The sequence below is a fragment of the Geotrypetes seraphini genome, chromosome 2 (genome assembly GCF_902459505.1).
Source record: "Geotrypetes seraphini chromosome 2, aGeoSer1.1, whole genome shotgun sequence".
NCBI lineage: Eukaryota > Metazoa > Chordata > Amphibia > Gymnophiona > Dermophiidae > Geotrypetes > Geotrypetes seraphini.
Window position 1 is genome coordinate 370,278,343 of NC_047085.1, and position 24,269 is coordinate 370,302,611.

The 24,269-nt window shown below is 42.9% G+C and overlaps 1 protein-coding gene across 4 annotated transcripts in view; it reads left to right on the top strand.

Moving 5' to 3' along the window:
* Positions 1-24,269, top strand: part of VSTM2A (V-set and transmembrane domain containing 2A) — a 223,890-nt gene that overhangs the window by 194,315 nt on the left and 5,306 nt on the right. For all 4 annotated transcript variants that reach the window (XM_033934164.1, XM_033934162.1, XM_033934163.1 and 1 more), the window contains one exon: positions 4,218-4,554. In XM_033934164.1, the coding sequence (XP_033790055.1) occupies positions 4,218-4,554 (337 nt within the window). The remainder of the gene's footprint in view (positions 1-4,217; positions 4,555-24,269) is intronic.

Below are 24,269 nucleotides of genomic sequence, written 5' to 3' on the forward strand. Positions count from 1 at the left end.
TAAAGAAATCAAAAGGAGCAAAACCCTAACGCCCTGAAAAATATGTTTGTTGCTTTAATTTTCTCTAACTACCCATAGGAAAGAAAAATATAATTTAAATTCCCTAACTTTTCCAACCCTGATGTATTGTAAACTATTCTCAAACAAACCCCAGACCAACCTGTCTTTCAAAACTGAACTCTTTTTTTTTATTTCTCTCTCTCTCTGGCCGTTATAGAATCCTGACCTGCCCTGCTCACTGCTACGTGATCTCATCAGACCTGATGCAGACATAACACATTCCAGAATTCTCACTCTCAGGCAGGCAAATACAGCATTAAATTACCCAGCTAACAAACAAAACTTTTCACTTCAAAATAAAAACTTCTATCAGATCTTCTGCCCTATAAACTATAACATATTTCAAACATATTTTTGTAACCCATGGTTACATTATGGCATGGTACCCCAGTATTCTATAACACTACTGTATTCTATAACACACTGGGGGAGAGTGTGGGGATCATATTTTCATCCCTCCAGTGGTCATCTGGTGTGACAATCCTGCAACCCTGAGGCTTGTCACAGAGAGATTTGGTAAGAGTTACAAGCCCAGATGCAGGAGGGCAAACCAAGTCAGAGCCCGGGGGATTAAGTCAGCTGACTATTCGGTGGACTCAGAGGGAGAAAGGGAAGCAGGTCCAGAAAGCTGGGACTGCTCTGATAATGTCCTGAGGTCAAACAGTAAAGATTGGCCTTATTGGTTTGCAGATTCTGTGAAACAGATGGCAGCACAGCAGGGTGCATTGAGAACAGTTCAAGCCAAGGGAAGAAAACTTCCTCCCCCGCAGCAAAAGGGGAGTGGTTTCTTCCCTCAGCTTAAACGGAGACTCTGTAATGAGCTAAGAGAGGAGGAGAGGCAGCAGAGGAACGGAAACCAGATCGGGGAGGAGCCCCAGGACGGAGGAAGCAGCCCTGTGGGAGTCTGTGCTGACTGGAGAGCAGTCAGAACCACTGGCAGGAAATGACTGGATCATGGAAGAGGACCAGGCTAGGAACCTTCCAATAGATCTGTGTATGCCTGAACCTATGGTGATAGAGGACAGTGATAATCTCACTGAATTCCAACCTGAAGGAATGGAGATTTCCTAGCCTTGGAAAGTGTGATAAGAAGGTATCTTTCCAACTTACCTGTTCTACCTTATGTTAGGAACTGTGAATTGGTAGGACAGAAGTTAATTCCTGATTGTATGCCTGTGTATAGCATAACAGTTTATGTATGTGGCTCCAGCCGTAGCTCGGCTCATTCAAGCTCTGAGTGAGGAGACAGCTGGAAGACTCTGGTGTCCTATTACAAACCTCCATACCTGCTTGCAACTATTGATTAATCTCCTTAAGCAAACTGTGAAGCCCCATTATCTCTGTGTGCCTTAGGAGCTGGGTAAAGTTAGCTTAAGGACTGTGCTGTTTGCTATGCTGGTTACCTGCACTGCTAACCTAAAGAATTACGACCTATAACTATCTTTAGCAACACTATTTGCATTGAAAGTGTCTTGGACTTTGAGGGCAGAATGCCTGTTTTAAGAACAAGCTCTGGTGAAGAGAAATGCTGGGGACTATGTGGCATTTGAATAAAACTCAGAGCAGGGAACATTATATTTTGATTTATGAAGAATCTTTGTTTTGTGCAACCTTTTTGCCACCACTGAAGCAGTGTTATTGTGTGTTGCTGAGGCTGTGTGCCTAAATAAAGTTCTCAGCTTTTCATTTAAACCATTCTGACTACTGGACTGTTTGTACTAAAGCACACTTCAGTTGTTCCAGGGATATCCAGCTTGCAAGGTAACCCTACTTCAAAGGGGCTCATGCCAGAGTGTCAGTTGTGAGTCACTACCTGGCTACCAAAAACCGCTCGGTCAGAGTACAGGTGGTGACACTGGTCAGTTTGGGTACCTTTTTGGTCCTTATTCATTCTGAAAACAGGTCTAACCCAAGACGTGCAAATTATGCCCTGGAAGTTTTGTAACATGTTTGATTATCGCTGTAAAACATTCAAGTGCTAAGTTCACCCTAATCCTGCCCAAAACACACCTAACACACACCCTTAAGATTTAGACACACTGGAGACAAAGAGAAAAATTATATAAAAGGCACTTAATTTACCACCTCCATTACAAAGCCTCATTAGTGTTTTTAGCGCCAACCGCCGTGGTAACAGCTCCGATGCTCATAGAATTCCTATGAGCATCCGAGCTGTTACCACCACGGATGGCGCTAAAAATGCTAGTGTAGCTTTGTAAAGGAGGGGGTTAATTAATAAATTGGCTTCAATAATAAGCCCTAACAAGTTCATACCATATTTTTCGCTCCATAAGATGCACCTGACTATAAGACGCACCCTAAATTTAGAGGAGGAAAACAAGAAAAAAAACATTCTGAACCAAATTCTTCCTGCCAGGCTCTGCACCCAACCCCAGACTCATTGCCAGGCTCTACACCCTATCTCCCCTCCCTGCTTAGCTCTGTACCCTGTCCCCCCTCTGGTGGTCTAGTGGTAGGCTGGGGCAAGGACAGGGCACAGATGTCAAGGCAGATGAATTTTTAAAATATGCACTGTCACCTCAGTAATAACTATAGAAAAATAGACAAATATAGGGCAAAATATAGACAGCATAAATAAATTCTCCAAAGTGACACATTTTGATCACTAAATTGAAAATAAAATCATTTTCGTACCTTTGTCTTTCTTTCTTTCTTCCTCAGGCCCATCAGTTGTCCCTTTTTCCCTCCCTCCTATGTTCCCCTCATTGCCTTGGTCATCTTCCCCCCCCCCCAACTCAGGCCCACAATTGTCCCTCCCTCCCTCCTATATTCCCCTCACTGCCTTCCAGCCTTCTCTCTTCCGCCCCTCCAAGTCTGCCCGCCTGCCCACGCGCTGGTTTTAATTGCCTCCCGCTGCTGCCGCTGTGAGAACATGTCCACGAAGCAGCAGCGGGGGGGGGGGGGGGGACGGGGACGGAACTCCTGTCTAAAGCACTGAGAGCGGCCCGAGAGCAAGGGATGAAAAATTGCTGGAAAGGGCCAGGCGGGTGCAGTGATTGCACACCGCCAACCCAGAAGCCTTACCCCCGACGTCGATGAAGAAGCAGCAGCAGCGGGTGGGGTGGGACTTCTGGCTCAGCGTGGCACCCAGAACGGAAGCAGTTGCTAGGAAGGGCCAGGCAGGTGCAGTGATTGCACGCCGCCTACCCAGAAGCCGTACTTCCGATGTCAATTCTGACGTCAGCGAGAAGGTCCGGGCCAGACCTTCTCGCCAACGTCAGAATTGATATTGGGAGTAAGGCTTTTGGACTGGTAGCGTGCAATTGCTGCATCTGCCTGGCCTTTCCCTTCCTCTACTTTCGGCTGCAGTGAGCAACCAGCAGCAGCGGCGGCGGGTGAGGGGCGAGCAGTGGCAGCAGCCTAAATAAGGTAAAGGGTGGGGGATTGGGGGATTCACTCCATAAGACGCACCCTTTTTTCCACCCACTTATTTGGGTGGAAAAAGTGGGTTTTATAGAGCGAAAAATACGGTAATTGGAAAAAAAATGTAATTGGGAGAGAGGTGCCTATCTTCTTAGACACAATTCTACAAAATCTAGGCACCTATTGCATGGTGCTTTTCGGTGTCTGACACCAAAGTAGGCGTGTTTATGGGTAGCAAGAGACTTAGGCGCAATTCTCTAAAAGACTTAGATACCTATAATGTAGGCTTTTAAAATACCGGCCTACATTACAGGCGCCTAAGTTTTAAGTTTGATGCTGCTAAGTGTGATTCTGTAATGAGCACCTAAGTATGACTGAAATGCAATATGTACTTAACTTTAGGTGCCTATCTTCTTTAGGCGCCAATTACAGAATCTGTCCCAAAACAACCAGAAGATGTCTAAAATGCCAATTTCAAAAATGCCCACTTGGTTGTTTTGACTAGTAAGATGGATCAAGTGACTATGCCGTCTTTGAGACATCTATGTTTTTGAAAATGAGCCTCTTAACATCCTAAAAATGAATAAAAAGAATAGAAATAGAAGTAACTGGTATAAATAAAAGGCTATTGAAGGCTAATGAATAAAATGTAAAGTCCTTCATGCAACAAGTTTATTTTCAGAGCCATTTTTCAATGTCCCAGCATATTGTACTCTGAAAGGAAACAATTGTACATTAGTATCTGATACAACATTTTTTTCATGACATTACAGACAGTCAAAGTTCAAGGGAATGACATCTCTCACAAGCTACAAATTTCAAAAGTGAGGAAAAAAGATGAAGGACTATATGAGTGCCGGGTAACAGATGCTAATTATGGTGACCTTCAAGAATATAAGGCCCAGGCATTTCTGAAAGTCAATGGCAATAGCCACTCTCGAAGAATGCAGGCTTTTGAGGCATCTCCTATGTGGCTGCAAGATTCGAAACCTCGCAAAAATGTCTCAGCAGCCGTTCTCAGTAATATCCACAGCTCTGCCAATCAACGTATACGTTCCACCTCCAGCCCTCAAACAGAAGCCAAAATTCCAAAACAAAGTCCACAATCAGGTATGGGCATGTTTTTGTTTTTTTTTCGTTATTATTTTGTTTCCACTGTTTTCTAAAAGTCTCAAATATAGGGATGCTCATCAGATGTGGTTAGTGAAATATTGGTGCTGGTGGATTCTACTTGTTGAAAATATTTAATCTATTGTAAAAGTTAGCCAAGAAATCTTATAGGCTACAGAAGAGCTATTATAAAGTTTGCAACTGTAGACACTACTAACATTTTGTGCATGATTTTCCACTTAAAAGTGTGATGGGAAAGATTTGAAGAACACCATGAGTGATACCAGAGCCCTGAAATCCCAGTGAGGACAGTGTATCTATGAGTAGGCAGTGAGCTACAGTGTTAAATGCCGTGGATAGATCAAGGAGGATGAGGATGGAGTAGAGGCCCTCTGAACATAATGTGGATGCACTTAGGGGGTGATTTAGGTTCCCTGAGGCTGTTTGTGGACCCTATTTTACAATGGTATTTAGATACTTAGGACTCAAAGAATACTAGTGTAATTCTGTATCAATGTGCATAACATTTAGGTGTTTCCTCTTACTCCAAAGATGACACAGAAGAAAGGAACTCCACAATATGTCCCAAAGGCAAAAAAATAGTGGAGTTGACAAAGCTCAACAATCTTTATTATAAATCTTCCCTTGACTCAACATGATGTGTTTCGGCTATTGGAACTGCATCAGGAGTCTGAAAGGTGGCTGAGCAGGATAAATGATGTGATGAAATGGCGCACTAAAAAATCCAAAACCTAAAATGATAACTTAATGGCTCAATTGAAGCATTAAGAGAAGAATCAGCTACCGCAATTCCAGCGTATTGTGATTCGGTATCCACCAAAAATTTCTGACGTATACATTAAGGGAGTTAATTCTTTAAGAGTGCACATGTTGCATAGGTGCCAAGAATGCACATAAATGACCTTAATACCATCATATATGTGCATATTCTTGCCACATGCTAATCTATATTTTGGATCCTAAAAGTGATGGTGTGCAGTTTGACGTTGAACCTACACAAGTTGAGTCCAGACAGGACACATAATTATGCACATATAAAATACAATAATTTATGCACAGTTGTTAGCAATCTGAGTATGATTACAGTAGCTCTATGGCTGGGGAAAGAGGTCATGCCTAAAATATAAGATAAAATCCCATCACTAGCTTCCAGTCAAAGAATTATTTACAAAACACTACTTTTGACCTTCAAAACTTACTATTTTGGGCTACCAGCTTACTTAGATTCATTAACAATCTCCCATTGTCCAGCCTATTCCCTGAACAATTCCCACCATGTTCTGCTGGGGCTCCGTCAAGCTCAGCTATAGTTTACAAGGCATTGAGCTTTCTACTTCATAGCACCTTTTACCTGGATCTCCCTTCTTCTCGAAAGCAAACAAAACAAAACTGCAGATCTGTACAAGACGTAGGCAAAATTTATTGTGACCAAATAATTATATGCAAACCCTTTTACCAATCAAGGGACCCGATGGTTCATTGCAGTTGGTGAATATCGACGTGGCCAATCCTTTGCTGCTACTCCACAATTTTTTGTGCCTTTTTTCTGTTATCCCATTTTTACCATGGACCCCTGACGAAGGTTTGTCCGAAACACGGACCATGTCGGGTCCCTTGATTGGTAAAAGGGTTTGCATATAATTATTTTGTCACAATAAATTTTGCCTACGTCTTGCACAGATCTGCAGTTTTGTTTTGTTTGCTTTCGGTTGGTTTTCTACTGCAGTTTAGGTTGGGACCACCCTTTTCTCCTTGTTTTACTCTCTTCTTCTCACCATCCATAGTATATCCTTGCTCACAGAATTCAAAGTAGCTGTTATGACACGGCTGTTTTCCCAAGCTTTCTCCTCCATATAATTTATTGCTTTGATGTGGTAGGTCTACTCATGGAAAGATACTGTACCTTCACTTCCCTGTATGATCCCTTCTGTGTGTGTGCACCTGGTACTTTTCTTTCCTATCGGTTCCTTTACTTTCTGTTTTAGACTGTAAACTGCTTAGGTCTGCCCTATACAGTTAGAGCAGTATAGTAAAAGTGAAAAAAATAAGTAAGCACGTACTTGTATTTGACCTGTTGCACTAGTATTCTATGAAGAAAACTAGACACCTAGTTTTCTTTATAGAATAAACTTGGCTGGATTCCATAAATCACCCTCAGAAAAGGGCTCTGGTAAAAAAGCAGCACTGAGCCCGATTCTTTAAAGGGCACACACCATTGGTAAAAGACACATTTTTCACATATGCTGCTCTAAATAATGTGCCTTATCACAAATAGCAATCAGGCCACTGCACTAACTCTTAGATAATTTGCCTATTTGTGCCTATAAACCTGTGCATCACCTGATTTTGTGAAATGTGTTATGGGTGGAGAGTGGGTTTTCCCATAGGAGTAGCCTAATGATTAATTCAGTAGCCTAAGAGCCAAGAGAAAAGATTTGATTCCCACAGCAGCTCCTTGTGATTGTGGCTAAGTCACTTAACCCTCTATTGACCTAGGTTTAATAAGTGCCTATATATAATACTAATCTTATAGCCCGTTACATTAACGGGTGCTAGAATATTTGTTTGTGTGTCTGTTTATTTATTTCTCTCTCTCTGTCCTTAGCCGCTTTCTGTATTTCTGTCTTTCTTTCTGTCTTTCTTTTTCCTCGGCTGTCCACCCATTCTCCCTTCCTTTTACCTTCCCTGTGTCCACCACTACCCCTTCACTGCTCCCCTTATCCAGCAGCAGCCCTTCTCCCTTTTTTATCTCCCCCCTGTCCATCAGCACCTCTTTCCTGTCCCCCTGTCCAGCAGTAGGCCTCTCTTCCTTTTTCTTCCCCCCCCCCCCGTCTGTTCCACTGTCCAGCAGCACCCTTTACCTCGCATCTGTCCTCTGGACAGCCGCCGCAGCCTGCAGCTGCCAAGAGCCGCCAAGAGTGACAGTCTCGACCTGCATTGCCCCCGCCGCCGACAGCTGCCAAGAGCCACCAAGAGCCGCTGCGGCCGACAGTCTCCACCTGCATTGCCCCCGCTACGCCACTCACCGGCCCGTCGCTCTCCACCAGCAATCCCGCCATCTTGGGAGTGCCAAGCACTGACGGAGGCGATGGTGGATTAGCCGCTGGAGGAGGAGACTGGCGGGGAACGGAGAACAGGTTCAGGGCTGCCAGGGGGGAGGAAAGAGGGGAGGAGTGAGACTGGCAGGAAGAGGAAGGCGGGGCAGATGAGCCGTCACCGCAAAAAACTTTAGGGAGCCAACCAGACCGTGAGTGCGGGCGTTGTAAGCTTGCATGTGCACTCTTGCTGGCCACGGACATACAGATCATGGAACACGCTGGCAAGAGTGCGCATGCGCGGCTAGCGTTTTATTATATAGGATGTAAACTGCTTTCATGGTAACCACAGGCGGCAGTATATCCAATTCCATCCCATATCTAGGTACTGTAATTGTGCGGAACCATTTGTAAAAAGCCATAAAACTTGCAGACTAAACAAAAACATTCTACAGTGAAGCTTTGTTGGAGTTCCTCTTTTGTTACAATGGGGTGCTGAAAAGTTCTTAGCGAAACCAAGTAGGGAATGATGTGGAACCATGAAATTTACATGTTATTCCCTAAGTTCAACACACTTGGCACATCGTGTCTGCGGTTTCTGTAACCCTTCCCAAAAATACTCTGATGTCTGGTCACTGAAATATAGTTCCGCTGCTGCAATTGCCTCTGAATCACTCAAAAATTGTCATCCTTTCAAATTCTTTCTAAGGTTTGAAAACAGAAAATAGATGGAGCAAGATCTGTCTGCTGAGTAGGGTGATTGGTCTATTGCACTGAAACCACAACTGCGTCAAAAACATCCATCGTTTTGCCAGCCTTGTGAGCAGTTGCATGGAGCACATCATTTCCGCTGCTTCCCTCTATTTTTGTTCTTTCAATGCCTCCTTTATTCCCCCTTTTGCAAAACCACACAAGTGTTTTTTAGTGCCGGCCAATGTATTGAATGCTGTGCGCTGTTGCATGCCAGCTGGCACTAAAATAACTCTTGCACAGTTTTATAAAAAAGCGGGGGGGGGGGGGGGTAATCGGCACAGCAAGTTATAGTAGCATTCTGCATTAATTGTTTGGCCCCTTGGAAGATAGTCAATCATTGCAATGGGAGCAGCACAGACCTTTCAGCGCGGCTATCCGCGCTTGAAACTGCTATCGCAGTTTCATAAAAGGAAGCAGCCTTTCCTGCTGACTTTTGTGTCTTGAAATTCCTTGGCCTTGGAGAACTTGAGTGCTGCCATTGCATGGACTGCTGTTCTGTCTCAGGATCATAGTGGTGTAACCATGTTTCATCAACAGTAACTAGCCGTTCCACAATGTTGGCACTAGCTCACTGAAAATGCTGCAAAATCAACTTGGAAGTGTCCACTCAGTGTCATTTCTCATCAGCATTCAAACATTTGGGCACCCACTTAGCTGACAGCTTCCGCATACCCAACTGCTCATGGATTATATACCCAACACATTCCCTGGATATCTGTAGTATCTCAGCAATTATTTTAGCTGATATTTGCTGATCTGCCAAAATCAGGTCATGGACATGGTCAACAATTTCAGGAGTTGACCCTGAGTCCTGCCAGACCTGGCTGCATCTTTGGTCTCATAATTTCCACATTGAAAGTTTGCACATCACTTCTTCACTGTGGAGTATGATGGGCAATGTTTGCATCGGTGTCAGGTCAAAAGCGCGCCGGGACAAAGGCGCGCCCAGACAATTGAGCGCAGCGCTGGGGTGCGTGCCGCACAAAATTACTGTTTTTAGGGCTCCGACGGGGGGGGGCGTGGGGGGGAACCCCCCCACTTTACTTAAAAGAGATTGCGCCGCATTGTGGGGGCGTTGTGGGGGGTTTGGGAGGTTGTAACCCCCCACATTTTACTGAAAACTTCACTTTTTCCCTGTTTTTAGGGAAAAAGTTAAGTTTACAGTAAAATGTGGACGGTTACAACCCCCCATAACGCTGGCGCGATCTCTATTAAGTAAACTGGGGGGGGGGGTGCTCCCCAACAAAACCCCCCGTCGGATCCCCTAAAAACTGTAATTTTCTTTGGCACGTGCCTCCGTCTTGCGCTCAGTTGTCGGCGCGCGCCTTTGTCTTTCGCGGGGTTGTCTATGAACCGTTTGCATCATACATTAATGGCTTTCCTTTAGAGTTTTCTTCTGCAGGAATAGGATCTTCATATGATGGCTTGGAGTAACACAATTAAAAATTCCATACTTTTCGTTGACATGGCTCAATCAATGATCTGAAACAATGTCAAAACATAGCATTACAATTCTACAAATTGGAACTTTGCAAAATAAAATAACACTGTTTCCGGCTACAGTGGCAAAATAATGATCAGAATTTACCCCACCCCTTTATAATGAAGCCGCGTTAGGCTATTTTATCGCTGGCCACGATGGTAAAAGCTCTAACACTTCATATAAGGGGGGGCCTTAAGAAGTTGATTGGGCTGAGAACTTTTCAGCATCCCCTCATATATTGTTAATTAGATGCATTATTGATATGGGGGCTTTTACATAATTCACATTAACTGAAAGATCCCCATACTCCAGATTCCCAAGTTTTATTTTGAAGCAATATATACTGTAGATTATGCTTCACTCAATGGAAGTCTTTTTGGAAGATTTGGGAATAGTGTTTAAGACAGGTGATCCTCAGCTCTATTCCATGAAGATTTTTTCTTGCAAATGCATTTTTATATACATGTAAAGGCTAGCGATGTCAGAACTTTGCCTTGGAATGGTGTGGGTTGGAGGATAATCTCCGTGTTGTTGTTTTTTTTTTTGTCTTAATGTATAGTTAGGAGCAGCTGCATTGCTCTCTGTCAGGCTAATAACCAGTTTGTGCTGACTTGAAAAAATATGGAAGCAGTAAATTAGAGAATCAGACTTGGCAGCAACATAAGTACAGTAGGCTGTGATGAAGCAGCATTTAATCCCTCTACAGTGAGAATAAACAATCCCCATGTGTATCACAACCTGGCAGATTCTATTAAGTTGAGGAATTTTAGCTGGTATAAAAAAGCCTGTGTGCGTCTTTTGTACCATTAAAAGGGAATCATCTTGTTAGCATTTGAAAAACAAACCTGAGAACAATATGGGAAATGTCTTCTGTAATGCGATGCATTCAAATTGGGTTTTATTCTAGCCAAGTGTGATTGGGGAAAAGTAATCACAACACCTAGACTGGGAGGCCATAATGCAACTCTGCTTAACAAAGGCTTTGCATTATATAAATATAATATTTGCATTGATTTGATTAAGCAAGGTCAGCAATACAAGATCATTTTAACTAAATTATGTAAAACTGACATGTGGCTTATTATAGAGCTGCATTTCATTGAATTGTACAAGTGCAGGTATTTTATTTATTTCCCACTGCAGTCCCTTGTGACTGAACAAGTAACTTAACCCTCCAGTGCCCTAGGTACAAAATAAGTACCTGTATATCTTAAATAATAAAATGCTAGCCCGCGCATGCGCAGTAGCAAAACGTGTTCCCTGATCCCTTTTCTGTCGGGATGTGGCCGCACGACTGCGCATGCGCGAGTATTACCTCACAACAGCCTCCCTGCTCTCCACCTAGCGCTGCTTTGAAAGGGCCCGGTAACGGTCGAAGAAGGCTGCGAGCTCTGACACCGACAACAGCGCCACAGCACACCCGCCGCCACCCCCTCCGGCAGCTCCAGCTCTAGCAGTCCCCGATGATCGATCCGTGTAGCCGCCCACCTTACGTGCCGTCTTCTTTCCACTGAGGTCCGCCTTCCTCCAATGGACTCTTCTCGGCCTTTGTAAGTGGTACCGCTCCCCCAATTCCCCTTATCTCGGCGGCAGCAGCAGCAATGGTGGCCCCGGTGGTTTTCCCAGCCTTCCATCACCAAAATGACCCTACTGGCCGAAGTTTACTTATAAGTTAAAAGCCGCTGTGGCGGCTCCTCTCATGAGCCGCAACTTAGTCGGAGAAGTCTTCCGACACAGGCGACGATCATGAGAGGGGCCGCCATGGCACATTTAAACTTAAAAATAAACTTCGGCCGGTAGGGCCATTTTTCATACGATCGAGGTGGAGAGCAGGGAGGCTAGAGACTAAAACTAATCCTACATGCTATATCGCGGCAAGGGAAGGGGGGGGGGCGGCAGGGAGCTGGCCAGACCGTGGGAAGGGAAAGGGTGGGTAGGGGGAAATGATCCTGCTGCTGCACAGGGATTTGGAGGAAAAGCAAAATACCGCTACTGTTGCTGCACAGGAAAGTTGGGGGGGGGGAGGGAAATGCTGCTGCACAGGGAAGTGGAAAAGGGGCAGGGAGAGAGACAGATAGACAAAGGACAGAAAGAAAGACAGGGGCAGGTAGAAAGAAAGACAGACAGACATATATTCTAGCACCCGTTAATGTAACGGGCTTAAAGACTAGTACAGTAATATACTGTATAAACTGCTTTGACTGTAGTCACAGAAAAGTGATATATCAAATCCAATCCTCCTTCCTTTCCATAAAATGCTGATAATTTCCCTCCCTCCCACCTTCAGATCACCCCCTCAGCCACAGATTCTACTAGGGACATAGCCAACAGTCAGGGTTTTTTTTTTAGAAGGGACCCATTAATTTCTTCTTTTCCCTCCACCCCTGTTGCTGCATTATAAATCATCTGCAGTTTTCTCTCCTTTGACCTGTGCAGGTCCAGCATATCTCTCTACCCTCCCCCCCCCCAGCGATCTTTCAAAGTCCTAACAGACAACCGGCATAGGCAATGAAATAGACTTTTGCCGGCGGTCCTGTTAGAGCCTTTCCTCTGTCGCACTGTACCTCCTGTTATGTAATCTCCTGTGGACAGATGTGACAGAGGAAAAGCCTCAGCAGACCAGTCAAAGAAGTCTGTTATACTGCCTGTGCTGGTCACCTGCCAGAACTCTGGAGAACCACAGGGGGAGGGGTGTCAGAAAGGTACATCGGATCCATGTGGTAGGAAGGGAGAAAGGAAAGAAGGAAGAAAGGGAAAGTGATATTGAACAGGGTAAATAATGGGAGAATGGATAGGAAAGGGCAGCAGTCAGCCCCTGCAATGGTTGCTACAACTTTGAAGGGGGCTTGAGCCCAATCTGAAGGGGCCCAGGTTCCCAAGGCCCCCTGGCTATGTCACTAGATTTTACTGTGTGGCCCTTCCAGGTCTGCTAATAAGTCTACAGTCACTGCCCTTTCTCTACCCATGGTCTATCTTAAAGGTGATCTTCTGATCCCCAACAGTGGCAGTGTTGCACATATGATGCCTGTGGCCTGCTCCAAAGCTTTCCCTCTGGCCCCTCCTATTATCTCTGCTGCTACAGCCATGGAGCAACAGAAGACCATCTTTATGGTAGACTGGCATAAGGGGTTGGCAACATTGAATGGCAGCTGAGAGGAACGTTGATGGATCATACCAAGCAGAGGGGTTAGGAATGGATGAGATCAAAAGAGATGTCTGGAAGAGACAGGAGATGCAGCAACATGATTGATTTTCTTAATCATGATTAATTTTTTTAAATTGCGATTAATAATGCATTAAACACAGAGTTAACTGCAATTAGCTTACAGCCCTAGTTTATTATGGTTTATTAAAATTTAATTAATTGCCTTTCTTTGGGAAGATAACAAGTAATGTATCTAAATATGTCATCTGTAAAGACTCCACATTGATTTCTAGATTTAGAACTAAGACTAAATTCTATATATGGCATCGAAAAATCGGCACTGAAAAAAAAAAAAGAATAAGCACTGTTTTATAAATGGCACTCTGAGTTGGGCGCTGTTCATAGAATATATTTGATGTTGGGATCTGGAATGCAGGCAGTTACTTTTACAAATTTTGGGTGTGAAGATTTACATCAACTAATACCTGGTGTAAATCCTCATACCTAAATTTGGCACAGATCTGCCTAATTTTGTAACACTTCACACAAATTCCAGGAATGCCCCTGATGCACCCATGTCACTCCAATGACCTCGTCCCCTTTTTTGGATCAGCACGAAATAATTTATGTGTACATCTTTATAAAATAGTAACTAAAAGAGCATGTATAAATTATAATTATTGTCAATTAATGATGATAATTGATTGTTAGTGCCCAAAATTAACAGTGCTAATTGGCTCAATGTGCAATTAAATTGCACATGCAAATTGGGCACATGACCAAATTTGTGTGCATAATGTTTAACACTATATATAGAATAAGGGGCCATATCTTTGGACTCTTAACATTGAAAGAGAACTTGAAAAATCTGCAAATAAAAGACCTTATAAGATGGTGAAGGACACAATAATTGTAATTTCTCATATTAAGAGTAATTTTATAACCACACCTGTTAATATATCTAAAAACATCCCATCCCCCATTAAGTAGCACTAGTTAACCAGTCAGAAATGGCCACTAACTGGTTAACATTTATGTGGCTAACCACAAATATTCTGCGAGAGATATCCAATTGTTTCCCGCTGAATATTTGTCATTAGTGCCTACTGTTAAACTGGCTATGTCACATGGCATCCAGTTAGGCATGAATATCAGTGCTTAAGTCTGACCAGAAAAATAGCAGTCTTATTTTTAACAGCTAACAACGAAACTGGGCAGAGTTGAATATTGGCTTAACCGGTTAACTTTTTAGTATCTAAAAATAATCTGGATATTCAATGCTTGCGCCTGGATATAGCCCATGACTGAATATCCAGGTTTAATGCTGGTGGTGAAAAGCAAAAACACTACCTACCGCTGACTGAATATCGGTTCCACTATGGAACTATGTTATAAATTCACCTCCAGAGAGTCCATACACATACTAGGGTGGTTAGAAAAGTTTGGTTAAAAAGCAAGTAAAACAACATAGTCTCCATCGAGGGCTATACACTTAGTCCAGTGAGTTTCCAGTTTTTTTCTAAGCTAAAAATAGAAATTTGCTGGACTAAGGGGCTCATAATCGAAACAGAAAAACGTCTAAAAACCGGCCTAAATCGGCACTTGGATGATCTAAAAGACAAGTCAATCAAGTGCCATAATCGAATCGGGTTTTAGACATATTTTAAAAACGACCTAGGCCTTCACAGTACTGCTGAACGATCAGGAGCTAAAAAGGGCGTGTCAGGAGGGGTTGTCAAGGGTGGGATTTGGGCAGGACATGGGTCCGTCCTAGACCTAGTTGTACTACATGTATAACCGAAAGTTTTACAACACTGCCTAGAAGGAACCTGGATGTTGTGACTTAGGCCATCTAAACCAGGTTCTAAGTCACAAGAAGTTATCCAAAGTGATCATGAGAAGCACTGCAGACACAAAGTACAGACCCCCAACCACTGCCCCCCCCCTTAAAATCATAATAAAAACTTTACATATCTGCCTCCAGAACATCAGCACCTGGTTAGCTGGCATAGGAAAGCCTAGTAAGCTGCATAGAGGTGGCTTTAAGTGGTCTTGGGGGTGGGTTAGTGAGCATGGAGAGGAGGATCCAGGCCCATAAGCCACCTCTAATCACTGCATTCATGGTGATTGTGCACCCCCCCAAAAAAAAAAAAAAAGTCATATAACTGCTCCTGCAGCTATAAGGGCTATTGGTCAGTGGTAGATAAGTGGATCCTTAGTAGATTCTGGGGGTGTTTTGGAGAGCTCATCATGACCTATAAGGAGCTGTAGTGAGATGTTTATGTGGGACCCCTTTTTTGTGAAGTTCTTCAGCAGTGCCCTGTAAGGTACCCCACTACTCTGGTGCCATGTCTAGGTGGCCAGTCCATCATTTTTCTGGCCCCTCCTGTGCCCAAAAGGTCTTTTTCTAGGCGTTTTTGACTTGGATGAATTTATGGATGAAAATGGGGTATAAAGATGTACGACCTTAGCAGTCTGGATGATCAGACAGCTGGACGTAGAGTTAGACAATTTCAAAAAAAAATGCTTGGATGTATTTTTCGAAATGGACCTTTTCCCATGTTTGACTTTTGTCCGACTTTGGCGACTTGCGACTTAGTCCCAAAACAGACTTAGACGTTTCTTTTGATTATGCCCCTCCACGTGTATAGCCTCGATAGAGACTATTGTTTTACTTACTTTATAACCAAACTTACCTCAGAGGAGGTGTAAAATTTTTATGTGCTACTGGAGACTATTAAAGGATCCTATATTTCCTTTATAAAACAGGCATAAAATAAAGGTGTTAATAGAATTTAAAGAGGTGCAGATATAAAATTACTCCTAATATGAGTAATTATAACAGGGTGCCTAGCTTACTAAGGTAAGAAGGTACCTATTTTAAACCAATTTTAGAAATATAACAGACATCTTGGGCATGATTCAATAAATGGTATTTAAATCAATATGTCAATCAAGGCCCTCAAAATACAGTTATGCAGGCCCCCAACTAATGTTGACTGGGGCCCACATAACTATTTTAAAGGGCAAAGGTGATGGGACTTGATATATGGCTTTTTCTGTCTGGTTACACAAAGTGATTTATAGATTTTAGACAGGTATTTATTTTGTACCTTGGGCAATGAACTGTTAAGTGACTTGACCAGAACTGCAATGAGAATCGAACTCATAACCTCAGGGCTGAGGCAACTGCTCTAATCACTAGGCCCACTCCTCTACTCTTAACATATATGGAGCCTGTGAGCCACCTCCTAGCCTACCAAAAGTTCCTCTCCTTCCCTTCCCCCTCCTTCCAATTAGCACCATTTGGAAACCCTTCTTCCCATGGAACGGCCCTCCCTACCACTTTCCCCACCGGGGTCTGGATAGGCCATTTACTATATCCATTTTCTTCAGGCAGCCACAATGGGCAGGGGTGAATGCATTTTCTGCATCCATTTTCTTCATGCAGCTGAAAAGGACAGGAGTGAGTGGACTTTACTCCTAAACCCATTGCCCCAACTGGACCACCAGAGAGCTAAAGTAGATCTGAGGAGGGCCTAGCTAGACCGGGGCGAGGTTGGGGGTTGAGAGGATATTCTGAGGGAAGAGGGTTCTGAATGATGCAGGCTGGGGGAGGGGGAAGGGAAGGCAGGTAGCTTTTTGAGGGGCCAGGAAGAGGTTCTCAGAGCTCCATATACAGTATCTTTTAAATAGTTATGTAGTTCCCAGCTGATTTTCAGTGCCGAGGCACACATAGCTAAGGGTATGTTCCATCTACTGACCATAACTTGCTCACTTTGTTGCTCTTTGAGGCTTCTATAGCTGGCATCATGCTTCTTGCAGTTTTCCGGGTTTCACAGCATCTATTCAGCATGATGGCTGAAACATTAATTCTACCTGACCAGATGCAGCAAAATCTGGAAAACTGCAACAAGCATGATGCCAGCCACAGAAGCTTAAGAGAGCATATAACCCAACTTAATGGGGAGAACATCTTTAAACTCACCAGAAAACTTTCCATTCCATGGGAAAAGAGATCAACTGATTTCTCCACTAAAATTCAAATTGGTGACTAATAGACTTTACTGCTTCATTCACCTCAAGCCCCAAACAATTGGGTTTTGAGGACAAACTCAGAGCATACCCTGAAGAAAGCCACAGCATGATGGCTGAAATGTTAGTTCTACCTGACCTGATGTGGCAAAACATGGAAAATTGGACAGAGAGAATCATAATATATCTGTTTTGATCCATGGTGTGATCACACATTGAGTATTATCATGATGTCTCAAAAATGTTATAAATTTGTGTGTGGGTCAAAACTTTTATCACCAGAATTAGAAAATACAGAGAGAAGGGTGATCAAAATGATAAATGCGATGGAACAACTTCCATGTGAGGAAAGGTTAGAAGGTTGGCATACCTCAGGGCTCAGGGCTCAGGGTTTTGACTGTATAAGAAAACGCCAGATAAGAAAGTATTCATACATATATCAACCTTGTTTAAGTTCCAAATATTCAGGAGGTGCAATATTGTAGGGGAGACAAGGAAACAGTAAATACAACAACAAAATGAAAAACAAGACACAGACTGATTAAGGAGAGAAATTTAACTAATCAACCCCATTTGTGTCCCAAGTAAAGCCATCCCGAAGATTCTTCTGATAGTCAAAAAAGGAATATAAATGAGAAGGGCCCCAAAATACGTATTTGGAACATGGAAAAATTATACATTTCAATGGAAATTTTTAATAGAAAGAAACCGCCAGGACAGAGCAAAGAAACTGCCTTACTGTCTGCTACTATCCTCCATCCACTCCATCTTCTTGAGTTTTACATAGATTTTACATAGATTGGGCAACATATGTAATGTCATGTAATTTTTTTTTAATTTTATGGAATCCACCCAAGGATCAGTAGAGAGATACACGTAAGTGGAATATAAATATTTCTAAACACATCCAGCTGCTCCAAACAAGGCTCTGAATGCACTGGTAGACAGAGAACCAATCAGATGCTGGATAGAGACGTGTACAGACAGATATATGAATGACAAATATATAAAGCAGAGACAGTAAACCTGCTAACATGCTCTTGCTTGGATACAGGCCATGTATTACTTTTAACCTTAATGTGCTGCTCAAGACCCAGCTTAACCTTTTGGACATGTTATTCCAAACTGGAGAAAGTTACTCCATGCTTCACGGTACAATCCTCCATCCCCCTCCACCTTGGTATAATCCCTACCATTCTGGTACTCAAATAAGTTGATGACAATGATTCTGGGCTGATGAGGGGCCTAGAGCATCCGCGCATACTCAAATCTTTCCGGCTCCCACCTTCTGTAGGGTTCTCGGAGCTGGCAAGCCTTGAGCATGTGCAGATGCTCAAGACCCTGTACTGACTTAGAACAGAGTATCAGCATCAGCTTATTTGAGTCCCAGAACAGTAAGGATCAATGTTGGGGGGTATGAGGATGTAGCAACGGTCATCAGGGGTGGGGAAAGCGATGGTCACTGGAGCAGTTGCAGGAGAATAGTAATAGTTATCAGGGGGTGATGAGAGTGCAGGAGAGCCAGCACTAGTTCTTATAGGGGGGAGGAGTATAGTGAAGGAGAGCTGGTCATTGGAAGGGGAGGACAAAAGCATTGGCCATTGGGTGGATTCAAATACTGTATAAACGGAGAGACCCCCATATTTGGGCCCCCAAAATCTGAGTATTATTTGAGTATATGATCACAATGCTACTGTTCACATTACACATTACCACTCAGGAAAAAAAAAGCATCAACCATGTAGAGGTGTTCTTCACAGTATATTAACATCTTGAACTCAATGTACTGCAACAATCAAAACGGGCAAATACAATCTGAGGAGACATTTGGACATCATAATGCTTCTGTAGAGATCTATGGGTGCGACTGCAATATATGTATTCTGAGAATTTGTAGTGTATTTGTTCCATTTCTAAAGAAATGTGAAGGCTTAGAAATAGAAAAGGTACAAAGGAGGCAGCAATAATAGATAATAGACACCTCCCTTTTGAAGAAATTTATACAGGCTCAGAGATTGTCATCCTAGAGGAAAGATGACTGAATGGATATAATAAGAGTTTATAAAATCATGAGTGCTTTGGAACAAAATAATAGTGAATGGAAATTACATAAAGATTTCAAATACAAAATGAAGTTAGGAAAAAAAAAAATTGCTTGCAAAAGACTAAATTTGAAATGTCATTCCTGATGGAAAAAATAATGTTTTATGTGCAAAAATGGCCTCATAAAATTATCCAATATATATATATAAACCCAAATTTATAAGCATAGATTCTGTTAGTGCTGAGAAAATTCTACACAATAGCACAATACAGAATTTGTGCAGAGTTCCTTTCCTCATTCCCCCTCTCCCCAGAAATTGTAACAGCCTAGACTAGGCCACACTATAGAGCCCACATGAAAAGTGAGACCTAGGAGGATAGGGCAACAGAGTGCAGCCCAATTCACAGCCATATTTGTCTTTGCTGCTTTGATTGGAGTGGGAAGGAGCTGCAGATGTAGGTAGGGAGCAATTAGGGGGAAGGTAGCTTGAACAAACAAGGAGAAATATGCCACAAGATTAGAAATGGCTAGAGCATGACGGCAAGGGGCAAGAAGAAAGGGTTGATCACTGAAGCAAGCATGGATTGTGTGTGTATGGGGTAGGGGTTGCTGGAGCAAGGAAAGGGTGTGCGTCATGGGGTGTGGGGTTGCTTGAGCACACTGGGGGTTGTTTGAAAAAACTGGAGTGGTGGGGATCTCTGAAACAAGCTAGATATATGTGTATGGGGGAGGGGTATGTGTATGAGAGGGGAGTATTGTCTGGGGAGCGGAAATAAGATGGAGATGTGGGGTTAAATGCCCTGAGGGCTGGGAAGGAGAGGCGGGAGTACAGTGATATCTTGGAATCCGAACATAATCCATTCCAGAATCCCGTTCAGTTCCAAAACATTTGAGTTCTAAGACAATTGTTCCCCTTTAAAATAATAGAAACTGGATAAATCCATTCCTTGGTCCCACAAACCCAGATTTTTCAAATAATTTTAACAGTAAATACACTGGATTTTTAAAAATTCTTTATTCATAACACTCTCAAAGTAACCTTTGATAATGAATGATGATGTGGAAGCTGGAGTAGGAGGAGGGAGATTATTGTTTGGAAGGCAAGTCACTTTCCATATTAGCATCAGGTGGTTCAGGTGTCTGTATTCTTTCCACTTTTTATGCTCTTTGCCAAGGTACCACTTGTAGATGGCTTTGGGGTCACTTCCCTGTTAGCATCAGGTGGTTCAGATGTCTGCATTTCTGCTCATGGTGTCTTTTGAGAACCAACATTACAAAGTGGTCCTGATGATGGCGACGTTTTTGAACTTTTCTAAAATGTTCAATGATGTTATCACTGAACAAGTTAACACACCTGTTAAGGGCTTTATTGGGGTGCCACTTCACAACGACTGCCTGTGTTTTTGACCAAATGCTGAGCAGCTCCTTGATTTCAGCAGTGAGAATGGTTACCAGCGTCTCCCTCTTCCTCCCCTGAAAAAATTTATTCTACTACTTCTTTCTGCTGCTGGTTGAGGTGCTGAAGCTCTTTCATTGTCAGCTCTGTCCTATGTGATCGTCCACTAACTCATTTGACATCCTCTTCACTGACTTCCAAACCCATGGACTTGCCCAGAGTTACGATGTCAGGAACAATAGGTTGATTCCTCAAAGCCTTGACTGGGATTGTAGTTATACCAGGCTATAATCTGTTCAAGAAAGACAGGGTAGAAAGAAAAGGAGGGGGAAGTAACATTATATGTTAAAGATCATATTAACGCCACACAATTGCAGGATCTGCAGGGCAAGGAAAAGGCACTGTGGATCAATTTGGAAAGAGGGAATGGTGAATATATTTACATTGGTATAATATACAGGCTTCCTTCACAGATGGAAGAAGTGAACAGAGATTTAATAGTAAACATTCAGAATGTATATCTAAAAAAGGGGAAGTTTTACTAATAGGTGATTTTAACATGCCGGATGTTGATTGGGGTATCCCTATTGCAGGGTCTTCTAGAAGTAGGGAGATACTGGATTCTCCTACAGCAGCTGGTAATGGGAATCCACCTGGGATGGGGTCATATGGGATTTAGCACTTACAAATAGGAAAGTGTTTCTAATGTTACCGTGGGTGATCATCTGGCATCCAGTGATCACTGCATGATATGGTTTAATATTAAGATGGGTATAGAGAGGGCTCTTCAAAAGCAAAGGTTCTAGACTTTAAAAAAAAACTAACTTTGGATGCGGGATTACCTTAAGAAATTGTTGTCTGGATGGGAATATCTGGAAGGAGTGGAAATGCAGTAGGCAAAACTGAAAGGAGTAATTGTAAGAGCGACAAACCTTTTAGTGAGGGAGTACAAGTAAGAGAAAAAGAAAGCTGCTTTGGTTCTCAAAAGTAGTAGCTGAGAAAGTAAGGAATAAGAGGTTAGCTTTTCATAAACTACAAAAGATCGCAGAAGAAGAGGAAACACAGGCAAAAATATCTGGAAAAGTTAAGAGAAGCTGGTCATGTAGTCAGGGAAGCAAAAATGCAAATGGAAGAAAAAATAACTGACACAGTAAAATGGGAAGACAAGACATTTTTTAGATATATTAGTGATAGGAAGAAGTGCAAAAGTGGCATTGTTTGACTCAAAGGTGAAGGGGGAGAAATATGTAGAAGCTAATAAAGAAAAGGCCTGAATTGCTTAAACCAAATATTTCTGTTCTGTGTTCACGGCTGAAGCGTAAGGAGTGGGACCGCAGAAGACAAATATGAATAGGGATGGAATAGTGGTAGACCCCCTGATCTATTTTCAGATGGGTTGCATTTGTGAGGAGCTAGCGAAAATAAAGGTAGACAAAGCAATGGGGCCAGATGGTTGTACATCCCGAGGGTGCTGAAGGAACTTAGGAAGTTCTGTTGGTTCCACTGACTGACCTTTTCAATGAGTCTCTAGAGTCGGCAGTGGTACTGGAGGACTGGAGAAGGGTGGATGTGGTCCCTCTTCACAAAGTGGAAGTAAAGAAGTAGGGAATTACAGGCCAAAAGTCTTACTTCTGTGGTAAGCAAATTAATGGAAACGCTTTTAAAACAGAGAATGGTGAAGTTTCTGGAATCCAATGAATTACAGGACTGGTGGCAACATGGATTCACTAGAGTAGATCTTGTCAGATAAATCTGAGCAATTTCTTTGACTGGGTGACCAGAGAATTTGATAGAGAGAGTGTGCTAGAAGTAGTATATTTCGATTTTAGCAAAGCCTTTGACAGTGTTCCACACAGACGTCTAATAAATAAATTGAGTGCCCTCGGGATGGGTCCCAAAGTGACGGGCTGGGTCAAGAACTGGTTGAGTGGAAGGCAACAGAGGTTAGTGATCAATGGAGATCACTCTGAGGAAAGGGATGTTACCAATGGTGTGCCTCAAGGTTTTAACATTTTTATAAATGATATTACTGAAGGGCTGTCAGTATGAATTTCCTTTGCGGATGATACAAAAATCTGCAATAGAGTAGATACTCAGGATGGTGTGAATAACATGAAGAAAGACCTGGTGAATCTTGAAGAACAGTCTGAAATTTGGCAGCTAAAATTTAATGCTAAGAAATACAATGTCATGCATTTGAGGAAACGGTACAGTTTAGGGGGTGAAGAACTTATGTGCACAGCAGAAGAACGGGACTTGGGTGTGATTGTTTGTGATGATCTTAAGGTGGTCAAACAGGTTGAAAAGGTGATGGCAAAAGCAAGGATGCTAGGTTGCGTAGGAGAGGTATGGTTAGTAGGAAAAAAGAGGTATTGATGCCCCTGTATAAGACTTTGGTGAAACCTCATTTAGAACATTGTGTTCAATTCTGGAGGCCGCAACCTTCAAAAGATATAAAAAGGATGGAGTCGATCCAGAGGAATGCTACTAAAATGGTGTGTGGTCTTCATTATAAGGTGTATGGGAACAGACATAAAGATCTCAATCTGTGTACTTTAGAGGAAAGGCAGGAGAGGGGAGATATGTAAGAGATGTTTATATACCTACATTATGTAAATGTTCATGAGTTGATCCTCTTTCATTTGAAAGGAAGCTCTGGAATGAGAGGGCATAGGATGAAATTAAGAGGTGAAAGGGTAGTAGATGTATGGAACAGTCTCCCGGAAGAGGTTGTAGAGACAGAGAGTGTGTCTGAATTCAAGAAAGCCTGGAATAGGCACGTGGGATCTCTTAGAGAGAGGAAGACGATAATGGTTACTGTGGATGGGCAGGCTGGATGGACAATTTGGGTCTTTATCTGCCCGTCATTTTACTATGTTACTATCATGTTCTATGAATATGACAAACTACCTATTTGGTATTCAAAAACAGTACTAGGTCACTCATAATGGTAGTTTTATGGTACCACCACTAGAAGTCAAGCTGTCATTGCCCCTTGTACAGCAGCTTGACTCCTAGAGATAGGACTGCAAGACTACAACTAGGCATCTCTGGGGTTAGGTTGAACCCAGCACTGGCAAGAACAGGAATGACCCAGCATCTCATCTGATTAGCAGTGGTGAAATGGGTGAGGAAGAGTGCTGGTGTATGCAACTATAGCTCAGTATAGTCCTACCATTCCCCCCCCCAGTGACACATTATGCATAAAACACACTCTCCCCCTTTTCAATTATTGTTGTGACACTGCATGCTTCCAGAGTTTTTGTCTCTCATTCCCCTGTTTAGTCTCTGTGACTGCATCATCGGTCAGATAAGGTTGTAATTGACTTTAGAATTAGTTCAGTGCCCTGCAAATTTTCTCCGAGCCGCGGCATCACTAAAGTTAGTGGCCTTGGCCAAGGCACCTGGAAGTGTGTGGATACTGCTGTGATGACATCACGCACATGCATGACATCATCATGTCGATGTCCACGTGTATTTGAAGGCCCTCCAGGCGGGCCCTGAGATGCCAGTGGGGGGTGCCAGAAGGGAAGAGGGCCAGAGAGAAGGAAAGGTGCTGGCGCCCACTGATTGTCTACGGGATGTGCTTCTTGCCATGAGAGGCACGTCTTGTAGGCAGTCAGCTGGCGCTCTCCTCCTCCCCAGTGTACCATGGTGGCACACCTGAAATCCTCAGAAGGCACACTAGTGTGCCTTGGTACACAATTTGAGATACACTGGATTAGTTGATCCAAATGTAGGGTGACATGATTTTTTTGTTCCATGCTTTTTGGAAGCACAAGATCAGGGTGCATTCTATGTAG